The 11,890-nt window shown below is 39.3% G+C and overlaps 1 protein-coding gene across 1 annotated transcript; it reads right to left on the reverse strand.

Moving 5' to 3' along the window:
* Positions 1-3,208: 3,208 nt before the first annotated feature.
* Positions 3,209-11,095, reverse strand: LOC115807082 (alpha-synuclein-like). Its single transcript, XM_030767943.1, has 5 exons — positions 10,975-11,095; positions 10,441-10,470; positions 8,431-8,573; positions 3,767-3,844; positions 3,209-3,223 (listed from the first exon to the last, which is right to left on the reverse strand). Exons 1-5 carry the CDS (start codon positions 11,093-11,095, stop codon positions 3,209-3,211), a joined length of 387 nt encoding a protein of 128 aa, XP_030623803.1.
* Between the last annotated feature and the right edge of the window lie 795 nt (positions 11,096-11,890).

An 11,890-nucleotide genomic window follows, 5' to 3' on the forward strand; every position in this document is an offset into this window, starting at 1 on the left:
CTTCTTAGCTCCCCTTTTCCAGCTGGCCAAGCTTACAACTGCCGGTCTCAGCTCTGAACCAGTGGGCATATAAAGGGCCACAAAGAATCTTGCAGACTTGCTAGAAACTCTCGCAGCTTTTTGACATGTTTTAAAAGTGGATCATGACACTCCTCTGGAGCTCTGAGGCCTGTGAGGCCTCATTAACTCACATCGCATTGTTATTAGTGAGGTGTGTGTGTGTGGCCCTTGCACTAGCATGTGACATTGCGATGCTAGCATGTATGTCTGCTATTTTTCACTCTTGTTGCAGGCAATGGGGAGGGATCAAGGGTGAGGGGGCGTTGTCACACCCGAGAAAATACTGACAGTGAGCCCTTGGCAACCACTGGTGTTGCCCATTTTTTCCTACACAACCAGGAAAGAATGTGTAGCTAGACTACACATTCTTCTTTCTATTACAGCCCTCCTAAAAAATAGCAGCCAACATCCTTTGAGAAAATAAGAATCATTACAAAGCTTCGTTAATGCCTTTTCCCCTCTTCTTGCCAAATAAAATACAGAAAAAGGACTTTTGTTCTTTCTAAACAGAGCCACATAAATACCATTTGAAATGTCAGTGCTGTGTTTAAAGGGGGTTTTACTTTAGTGAGGTCCATGTGTGACAGCTTTGGTAATATGGAGTCTTATTGGGTTTTATGAATTTAACGTCCGTATCTTCATTGGTCCAGGTGAATGTGAAAGCTTCCTGATTATTATAATGTATTCACTCCCCTACTTTCAGACCGGAGAGTCATAGTCAGATAAAACATTCAATACAAAAGTAAATACAATAGATTTCCATTTTCCCAAATATTCCTCTGTGATCAAATTTATATTCTTTTCCCTGCAGTTTCTCATCTTACTTTTTAATCATTAGTATGTGAATTGCATGCACACAGTACTCTAATAACAGATACTTTCTTTGGTTGCAGAAGAACTCATTAAATCTGAGAATGTTTTTCCCTGACTGCTACATTTATAGACACGGCTCTCTTTGTATTAAATCAGTCAATGTCATTCAAACGCTTTACAAAACAACCCTTTAAAACACTTGGGCTTAAAATTCGTGAACACACTAAACCTTATGAAGTGATGAATTGCTAATAATGTAATATTATAGTACTTCTCCGGTACTATCCTGAACTACTGTGTGTGGTGGGGGAAGTCACATCAGGGGTCAGCTGTGATTAGTCCCGTGCTGTAGAGAGCAGATGTCTCTTGTGACGTTGCCCGTGTTGAGCTGCTACAATCTCTAGGGCGTATGTTAATTGACACAGAACCTTGCGCTCACACTGCTACCATGGTGACCAGCATCCACCAACCACACTTCTCCTCCCATGAGGTCATAGAAGCTAAGTGGTAGAGTTGACTGAGAACTCACAACTATTCACCATTTCCTTTATTATCGGTTTGACTGTATGCTTGTTGTGCATTGTGGCAATTCTTTTACATGTATCTCATAACAGCAGATCCACTATTGTAATGTTTGTTTGTTTTTTTGCTCACGGTTATTTTGCATTATGTTTGACTTCCATTCAGGAGATTTAAGATTTTTGAATGATATTTTGTTGGTTTTGATGGATGTTATCTGGTGTTTTAAGGGGACATAACATATGGGGTAACTGTTACTGTATTCTTTACAGCTGTGCAAGGTAAACATAAGTTTTCAAGGTCAGTCCTCCAATAGTTCACCAACAATGCCGTGTGCTCAGTCATATAAATTTATATAAACGTGTCCTTGTCCATAAACACAACCTTGCCCTCTATTGGGAGGCATGATATATGGTACATGGCCAATGAGTGACCAAAGGGAAAACTTTCCAGAGCAACCAATAGTACACGGATACAGTCTACATTTCACACACTCATCTGACCTCTGTCTTTATGCTGTATGTAGAGTTGGCATGATTTGTGTAGTCACTATAGCTTTTGTCAGTGCTTTGTAACCTATTGTAACCACTCTGCCACTGGGCCATGTGCATCCCCGAGGATTGCAGGTGCTCAGGAGTTTCAACAGCTTCATTTCCTGTTTGTTATGATATTAAAAATATTCCAGCAAACTCATAGCACCCTCATTTACACAATTCATTTGTGCTGAGACCTGACATGAAAATATACAATTATGTAATTTGTTTTTTATAATGAAGCCTAATACATGAAACTACGTAGACTATAATAGTTGTAGACTGAGTTTGTTTTCCCAAAGTTTCCACACACAACATATTGTATCATTTTTAGTGAAGACGTGTTTTGTGAGACATGTTGAAATGAATTATGAATTATTATGAACTGAAGTGTAATTATCCTCAAAGATAATGTGTGGAATATAAAGATTTGGAACATATCCTCTATTCTAGGTCTCAGTTTCAAAAACAGTTCTTTAATTTCTAATATAAAACTTGATTTTCTTTTATGTCATTTCTGTGGAGATATCTGTAGTCTCAAGAGATTTGTGCTGTGATTTGTGAAGAAGTATGTTTAATGGTGCCATGCGATCCATAAACAAAAAGTGCCATTTTGAAAATCTCCAGTATATGGTGGTAGGAAAGCAGCATTGTTTAAAGACCAATCCACAGTATTAACTGTATCACATTTTATAATTTATTATACATTAAACATTTCAAAATAAACCATATCACAGTCATTTTACGCAGTACCATGCTAGTATGAGAAACTCCACTGGAAAATTTCATTTGCACGTGAAAAACAAAAAAAACCTTTAATCTCACAAGTACCTCTTTACTGAATTCTATTTGTTCAACAGTGACAAATTACACACAAAAATAGAGTACATTTCTGTTTGAATGAATATAAGTTACTGTAATATAGACACTTAGGTGTTTTGTGTAAATAGCTGTATACGTCTTTACATACCATGTTCATTTAACTGAGATTTCAAAGCACAAAGCCAACGGAACACACCCTTTCTCCGACTAGGTGACCTCCTCAGTGGGAGGGAATCACTGTGGAGATCAGCTGGTGCAGAAAGACCCTCACACACACACACACACACACACACACGCACAAACACACAAAGCAATCTGGAATACCTTGATACACACTTTCTCACAGACATACAGATCACACAGACTCCATAGAGAACCACAACGAGGCACGACAGGACTTTCACATAGCTACATGGAATGTTTCGCTCTTTGAGTTTCGATTATCATTTTGCTGAGTGGATTTACTCTGATTCCTCCTGAAAAGCAAAAACAAAGAAAGAAAGAAAATAAAAACATTGAAGTATTTGATCTGTTATTAGCATTGTATGAAAATCTGTAGACACAACTCTTAATGAAAATAAGGGCATCTGAGTCTAGAACAAGGTACAGAGTAAATGCAAGACGCTGCTTTTTTTTTTTTTTTTAGAGGTTTCTTTCACCTCATTTTTAGACAACAGCTACACTATACACACTGTCTTTGTGTGAGATAATTGATACATTAGGCTCTAGATTCATAGAGTGGAAAGAGTAATATTTTATGTGTGAACGGCTGATGTTGTATTGATATTATTGGTATTATTCTACTTAACTGATGCTGATTGTAATGTTACCTTACTTCAATCTAATGTCTGTTCACCTCTTAAATATAAATAACTTTGCATACCTCACTCAGGTTTACCACTGATATTGACTTAAACCCTACCCATGTTCAGTGTGTATCATTTAAGGGCAGTAGTTGGATTTGAACCTCTGCTTCTGTGGAGATCCAGGTTGTGTAAGTGTCTAAACTGTGACTGTACCTCAGTGACAGTACTGCTGTTGTCTTCTTCTTGCTGCAGTTCTCCTGCATTCTCCACTGGCACATCTTTAGCTTCCTCCTGGACACACACACACACACACACACAAATATTAATCACACTATTTTATGTTTTTAAAGTAGTGTCACCCCCGTCCTTGAGTCTGAGCAGACAATGCATGGATAATTTGACAGGATACAGTTATTTTCAGTTAATGTATTGCATATATATATATATACTGTTTTCTCGTACACCCTATCTTGTAAATCCTATTGACAAAAGCAATTCCCTAGTCACTCATTACATGTGAAGTGTATAAAATTGGCCACAAAGTGCAGCTGCACAAGATTTGGTTCCAGTTTTGCACAATTTACAGAGCTATGTCTATCCCCAAATTTGTGTATGTTCGTGATATATGTCGGTGAAGCATATTTGCAAGTCAGCTTGCTGAAAGGCGAATAAAAACACCACGCCCTCATAAACCCAGAGACGACAAATGTATGCTCTCTTAAAACACTGTCTGGATAACTGATGGACAGAATACACACTAGCAGGAGACAGGTGCAATTATACATTAATTGCCCCTTTTATTTTGAAAAGCAATTCCTTATGTAAGCTGCAATGATAGAAGCGCTCCAAAGAGGTTTAAAATATATAGGCGTGATTCTATCGCTGAAGCAAATTATGTGATTCATTTAATCAACTTTAATAGTCACGCTAACGCTGACATTATTCTTTTAGTGAGTAATTCAACAGAAGTCATAATTACACACAAAAAAGGTTAAAAAAAATCTTTGAAATGTGATTTGGAAGACTGATTGAATAGAAGATGGTGGGGGCTACATTGTAATGTAGCAAAAGTTAATTACACTGTGACTACACACTGAGACCTCACAGAGTGGAGATTGGGCTTTGATTACTGTCTGCCATTGGTTTGACCTTCTGTAACAAGCTACGGGCAAGAGGCAGAATAACCCTGTCCTGAGGGTGTATGTGTTCGAATGTGTGTATGACTGACACTCTTTTATAAGCCACCTTATCACAGGGTTTCCATGCTCCCTCTAAGTATGTGTGTGGCTTCTACCAAACCTCTGGAAGGTGACATGATGCTGTTCGTCCTCTCCGTGTGTGTGTGTGTGTGTGTGTGTATGTGTGTGTGTGTGTGTGTGTGTGTGTGTGTGTGTGTTTGTGTGTGTGTGTGTGTGTGTGTGTGTGTGTGTGTATATGTGTGTGTGTGTGTGTGTGTGTGTGTGTGTGTTTGTGTGTGTGTGTGTGTTTGTGTCTTAGCAGACAGGACTAGAGCGGTATGGCACACGTGCAGTTCTCTCCTGCCTCTTCATTTAACACCACCCACCGTCCCTCCATCTGTTCTCTCTGTCACGCCAGAGTCACTCCTCATTCCCAGAATGCACCACTGTGTCTGACTTTCCTGCCTCCTGCTTGCTCTTCTGCCAACCCGTAAATAAAGGGATCTTTCTAGACTCCCTAAATTCTCTTTTTTTTTCTCAAAACTACGCATTTTAAAAATGCCTGATTTGTTAGGAGGCTACAGCTGTTTTGTAATATATGTTACATCTTGAATTTATTGTCCTCTCCAGATTACAATTAACATAATACTTTAGTATTTATTGCCTGAGATGGATAGAACGAGCAAGTTATTCAATCTCATTTTTTCAGCTTACGATGTTATATAGGAGGCCTAAAGCCAAGCATCTGGTGATATTGCCAGTGATATTTTTTTAACGTCTTGTCATGTAATTTAACCGACACAATTTTATTATTATCTCTTTGTTTGTTTTGCCTCACAGATACACACTTGTACCACTGGGACTGAGACTACAATTATAGTGAATCAGAGTCTAATGAGCCTTAAACCTATTTCACAGATCTCTCTGGTTTTCCTCTCCTCTTCTCCCTGTCTCGTCATCCTTCACTCCCTTCTGTCTAATGGATGATGTGCAAGTACAGACAGATGAAAGAGGAAGATTGATCAATGTGGGGCCTTACCTGCTGTGAACTGAAGGAAAGTGTGTGTGTGTGTGTGTGTGTGTGTGTGTGAGCTGTGCCCTCGAGATGTGAGCTGTTGATGGGTCTTGATGGTTAGGCCTATTTTAATTTGATCGATATCCATGTCCCTTCTCTGGGCGACACACGCGCTCTAGGGCTGTGTTTTAAATGAGACAAATCCAGCTCTCCTCCCCTCTCCTCCCCTCATCCTCTCCTCTCCACCTCAACAGCCCTCAACAACACCACTGCAAGAGCTTAAAGACAAAAGATCAGGCGATGAATGAGAGAGACTGAATGGTGATTGTTCTTTTAAACCACTGCTCCATTCAGGCTTCCTCTAAAGCTAATTTACTGCTAGAATATACACTGAAAATGAATTTTGTCATAAGAGTATAATTGCATCTGATAATTACAGGCTAATTTTGTAATCTCTCTTCTCGCCAAGCACCGTTCAGTCATCATGGTATAAATCAACGCTAAAATGGCTGTGAGCATTAGAGTAAACGAGTTTTAGGGAATGTCAGTATGTGCATGGATATGCTGCATATTACTTAAGAGTGTGAATAATGTAGCAGCTGAACCAACAGGGACATGCATACAGATGTTTTCTGCTCTCATTAACAAAGCCACAGGGCATCATTCAGAATTCATTCAGAATTTACTGCAATCAGAAACTCCAAAAAATGTTACAGGGTGATCTCTGTATGTTTAACTACACACACAGAGAAGCCGTTCCTTGGAGCAGAGAGATTCTGAAAACAGAAAGTGTCATTTGATTTTCTTTTCTTAAACTTCAGATTCATTTGTCTAGTTTGATAGTTAGTTTATGTGCAGATTTTCATTTGCACACACTAAGCACTGTGGCACCATTGTAGCATGTCTGATCTATTGTCAAGTGTCCAGTAATCTCGTGCTAAACTAATGAATGAAGTTCACATATACAAAGACTGAACAACAGTTACTCCTACATGATCAAAAGCACCTGAAACCACCGAAACAACTCATGTTATTTGTTGCTCTCTCTCTCTCTTTTTTTTTTTGAATAAATAGTGTCACACAACATGTCATTTATTATACCTTACACTGTCATAACACCACTCTAATATTAGTCCAGCAGGAGATGAATTGACTGAAGCCCACATGCTAATGGATCAGGAGACCAGATAAACACTGTTAATAGCATACGTGACTGATATGATTCTCGTCAGCTTACGCTATTGACTTCAGATGAATCACCAGTTAGGACACCCCCTCCCCCCCTTACGGCCTAGCAAAACTCATCAGCTGTGAGCAACTGCTCTGAGCCAAATGCCTGATTTTAATCTCGGCTACAGGCGTCTCAGCTCTGCGAGAGAATTAAAGGAGAATGATGATCACTTTTCACCTTCACAGACTGTCAAAGCAAGAGCGACTCTGTCAGCGAGTTGTGCCTTTGATATGTTCAAAAAAAAAAAATCTTCAAAAGACAATCTTGATTGTGTGTGTGTTTTTTTCTTTTTCTTTTTCCTTCTCTTTTATGCTTTGGACTAAAGCTTAAAATGGTTTGTTTACAAAATCAATACACATGTTTTCAAAAGACCAGTTCCATCTCCAGAAAGAGAGAGAGACAGACAGACAGAGAGAGAGAGAGAGAGAGAGAGAGAGAGAGAGACATGGGTCAAAAACTGTTTTCTTTCTGAGTGGGTTTGAAATTTTTGTCACATCTTGCCCAGGGCACTACAGCACGAATTGACAATTTACAGTCCAAAACATGGAATGGAACCTATTCACAAACTGTCAAAACTAAACACTCCAATGCATTCAAATTCTACACAACCTTGTGGCCAGCAATCTCAAGAGTTTTTTTTAGACTCTTGTGCAATGTGAAGGACAGTTGTCTGTTTGTTTGGTTTTTTTCATTCTGCACAGAGAATTTGGCCAAAAAGAAACCCAAACATTTTTCCCGCAAAACAATACAGCAGTATACTGTAACCTCAGCGAATATAAGCATTTCCATTAGTCGAAAGGACAATAACAAAAGGACTTGTTCTCAACAGCCAGTATGTCTTCAGAATATACCATTTTGTCCATGTTCAAAGGAAAATAGGTCATGTTTTCTCATGTAGGTATTCCAGACAGACAAGGAAACAAAGGTAGGACTCATAAAAAAGATAAATACATGTTATTGTCGCCATAGACACAGTTGATTCTACCATGAAGCTAATGCTGTATATATTGAAATAATCCAGAGGTGCACTTTTCAGTGACACAACAGTGGGCAAGGTCATTTTCAGTACAACACCATGGCTTTTATTCTACCAGTGTCGAAGGTTTTGGATGTGTTAAACAGAATCTACTTGACTGTCCTCCAAAAACCATTTCATAAACAAATATTCAAATATTCAACATTTTGCCTGTTTACTGCTATCCTGGACTGCAAATGTTGTTTGAATGACTGTCCATTGATGATCCTGTGGTTTTAAAGTCTTTTAAAGACTTGTATTGGTAATGAAGGCACATGCTTATGTTTCCATCTCAGTCACAGTATATTGCCAGTTCAGATGCAAACAACTCTAACCGTTAATTCCTCATATACCAATTGCCTTGAGATCGAAATGTTAAAAAAAACAAACAAACAAAAAAAACTCCACCATACACCAGCCACTATTTGTTCTGCTCACCTGTTTGGGTGTATCCTTCTTGACAAGGCCAGTTGCTGCAGCAATGTTTCCAGCTCCCTCTACAGTCTTCTGGGCAACAGTCGTAACTCCGGTTACCATGGCACCACTGACCTGGGACACCCCTGACACAGTCTTCCCTGCGACTGGGGCCAGTAAAGAATCCCATTATAAATTATCCATTATAAATTAACAACAGGGTATAGAGTGAACCCCCAAACAGACGGCATGGTCTTGTGAAAATCAGAGTGACATACAACTCTTCTTCTAGTTTTGTAAATTCTCTAAATAAACACAGATGTTGACACGCAGTGTCTAAATGAGTAGTAGCTTGAAAAATTGGGAAAAAACGTGAAATAAATTGGTGCTGTACAAAAAAACTCAAAAGACTATTTAGTATCTGAGTCCTGGCAAATGTGTGGTATATTGTATATGTGCATGTTTTTAAAAAGATCAATGAATACAAAAGACTGTAGGTTGGAGGGAGAGGCACCTGAAACCAGAGGAACAATTGTGTGTGAGGACCACATCCCTAGCCTGTGGCAGGAAATCTGACAACGCTTGAAACAGCAAACAAAAATGCCTGAACAGTCCTTCTGTATCTTCACATCTTTTCCTTCTCTCTCTCTTCATTCCAACTTTAGTCTTTTCAGTTTCTAACATGGGTGACTTTTTACTGTTGAGTGTTTCATGTTTCCTGACCATCATGACTGCTCTTTAAAGAATTCATTTTGTTGACTTGAAAAGTCATTTACATTATGTTGACATTATCTTTTGTGACTTCCTCCAAAAACTTTCCGTTACCATGCTGGTCTGTGACTTGAACCTTATACTGCTGTTATGTAATATTCTAATCAATTAGTCTAACCGCCCCGGGTCAGCCAGAGGAGGATGGGCTTCCCCTGCTGAGTCTTGTTTCCTCCCGGGGTTTCTTCCTTTCTCAGTCTAAGGCAGTTTTTCCTGCCACTGTCACCCTGGGCTTGCTCACTGGTGCTATCAGATCCAGCATTATGTAAAGCTGCTTTGTGACAACATCCATTGTGTAAAGGGCTATACAAATAAAACTGAAGATCCAGCGGCCATTTAATGCAGTACAACACTGATATCGTGCTACCCCCAACTGAAAAGAGTTTAAGATCCTTCAGTCTTGCAGCTAAATAATTCAGTCAAATTTATCCACATTACAGGAGCTTTTTTACAGGATATTTGCTATTCCAGCATACACAGCAAGCACTGGAGGTCCAGCAACATGAGATACAATGGAAGCAAGGTCAAATGTAGTACCCAAGAGGACTAAAATAAGGATGAAACTGAGGTGAAAATGAATGTTGCACTAGTCATTTTCTTAAGGCTAATTACTTTTCATAAGAGATAAATCCTATGTGAGCTCTTTATATATTCATCTCCAGATCTGTTCATTAAAATATGTAAGAGGCCAGCAGAATCGGATGATTCATTGTGGCAGCAAGTACATAGACTAACATACCATATCAATCATACACTGACCACCTCCATCTATTGAAGCAATGTTAACCTTGATATCTCTGGCTGGGTGAATAGAATTGCATTGTATTGTGAAATCAAAAGAGTCTTCCACTGCCATGGGTGATTACTATAGAAATTATGTTCTCTACATCAGTACGTCCAGGCAAGAGTACAGGAAACTCACAAAAATGTTCAGAGATAAGACAGAGCAAACGCAATGAGTAAAAACGGCCATAAGCATTCATTTTCTTTGTGGGTTTCAACTGACTGATGCAGTATCACGGAGGATAGTGCATTTCCATGTGAATATTCCTCCTCTTTTGCTTTCCCTCTTGTCCTCTTATTTTAGATCTTTACCTTACAGCTAACCAGAAGGCTAGGCAGCCATTGCTCCTCTGAGACTAGTTCAGTCTGATACTCGAGGCCTGCCGGGTTTTCTTTTCTTTTCTTTTTTTTTTTGGTTCACATATAAGAGTTCATAACAAGGCAGTAGATATAGTTAACTAGGATTTTTGTTTGTTTGTTTACCTGTTGTAACTCCATCCATGGTTTTGGTTCCTTTAAAGAACAAAACAGAAAAGGGAACCAATTATTGAAAGGCTTACATGAGGTTGGTGTGTGTGTGTGTGTGTGTGTGTGTGTGTGTCATGTTGAGGCGGTGAGAAAATGGGGTGGGTGGGGGCGTCTGTATGTAAGTCTGAATCATAAGTGATCAAATCATGAAAAACATAACATAGCAATCTTAGTCTATCATGTCTTCACTTGTAGGATCATCTGTAAACATAATTACAAGACGTCCCTTTTGATTCCATTTGATCCATTAAACATATCTTTTTTTTTCGACACAGGTGTGGTCATTGTTCAGTTTTTAATTACAACAAATTAGATTTAAGACACAGCACCGCCAGCCCAGTCTAGATTAGGATTCATAGGCTATGCCATGGTGACAGTGAATTTAGAGACAACAAAATCACTACACGGCATTTCAACAACTTTCAAAGCAGATATTCAACTATACTGAAGGGGCAGCGAGAAAAAAATGTGATTTTATGTAATATTTACCGACAAACATAACTCCATCTTTGGTCATGCCAGCCGCTCCGGTCACTCCTTGTTTCGTCTTTTCGGCTGCTAATGCAACTCCGTCCTTGGCTTTGGTGAGTCCTTTCTTTAACACATCCATTATCGCTCCGAATTGGCCTGTAAGAGATGCCACAGTGTGGGCAATTAGCATTTGGAAGTTGTCTATTTAACCGTGTGGGAGACTGACTGGTTTGCCACCGCCCACCTCCTGCTCTCGTTGCTAAGTCAAGTTTTTCTGGCTGGACGTGTTTCACAAGAGCCTTTCAAATCTTGAATAACAAAACAGCATGTCAAAATCACTTACATGTTCAATACCGATGCTCACAATAAACATACATTTGCATGCACGTTTTTTGGCGCCTGATATAGTGTGAGTGATGTTCTCTTCAACACCGGTCGAAACATCATACTACGTTATCAGACATGTATGTCACTTTACTTTGCTCCAAACAAATGTATTTTGATCTCTTAGAACTCGATAACAGTTTCAATGTGTTAACGTTAGCAAATTATTTAAACTAAATGAAAATGATTTTAAACCTGTTTGCAAAACTGTGGATTGAAAACCCACCTGTTCCTTCCTTGCCTTTTGTTTGATTACAGTTTAAATCCTTTTTTTCCTTTAATGAAGACAGTCGATATCCAGAATATCTCCGTCTTTGCTGTCAAATTTTTGGTATTTGTCAATAGTTGTCAGTTTCTCTTTCCGAATTCGCAGCGGATCTAAAGAGGGCGAGAGGCTCAGCGCGCGCAACCTGTGGTGCTGATGCTGGGGTACGCGATTCCTGTGTGTGGCTGTGCGAGTGTGCGGGGTGTGTGTGTATGTGTGTGTGTATCTGTGTGTGTGTGTGTGTGTGTGCGCGCCCGCGAAGACACGGCCGCGCCACTTCCTGCG

This window comes from Chanos chanos, chromosome 3 (genome assembly GCF_902362185.1).
Source record: "Chanos chanos chromosome 3, fChaCha1.1, whole genome shotgun sequence".
Taxonomy (NCBI): domain Eukaryota; kingdom Metazoa; phylum Chordata; class Actinopteri; order Gonorynchiformes; family Chanidae; genus Chanos; species Chanos chanos.

Bases quoted from the DNA above. Each gene is read 5' to 3' on its own strand.
- LOC115807082 (XM_030767943.1), bottom strand. From the start codon at position 11,095: ATGGATGTGTTAAAGAAAGGACTCACCAAAGCCAAGGACGGAGTTGCA. The intron at 10,471-10,974 runs GTAAATATTACA...TGTTCTTTAAAG, and splicing joins AGATGGAGTTATGTTTGTCG to GAACCAAAACCATGGATGGA. The intron at 8,574-10,440 runs GTAAACAAACAA...TACTGGCCCCAG, and splicing joins CATGGATGGAGTTACAACAG to TCGCAGGGAAGACTGTGTCA.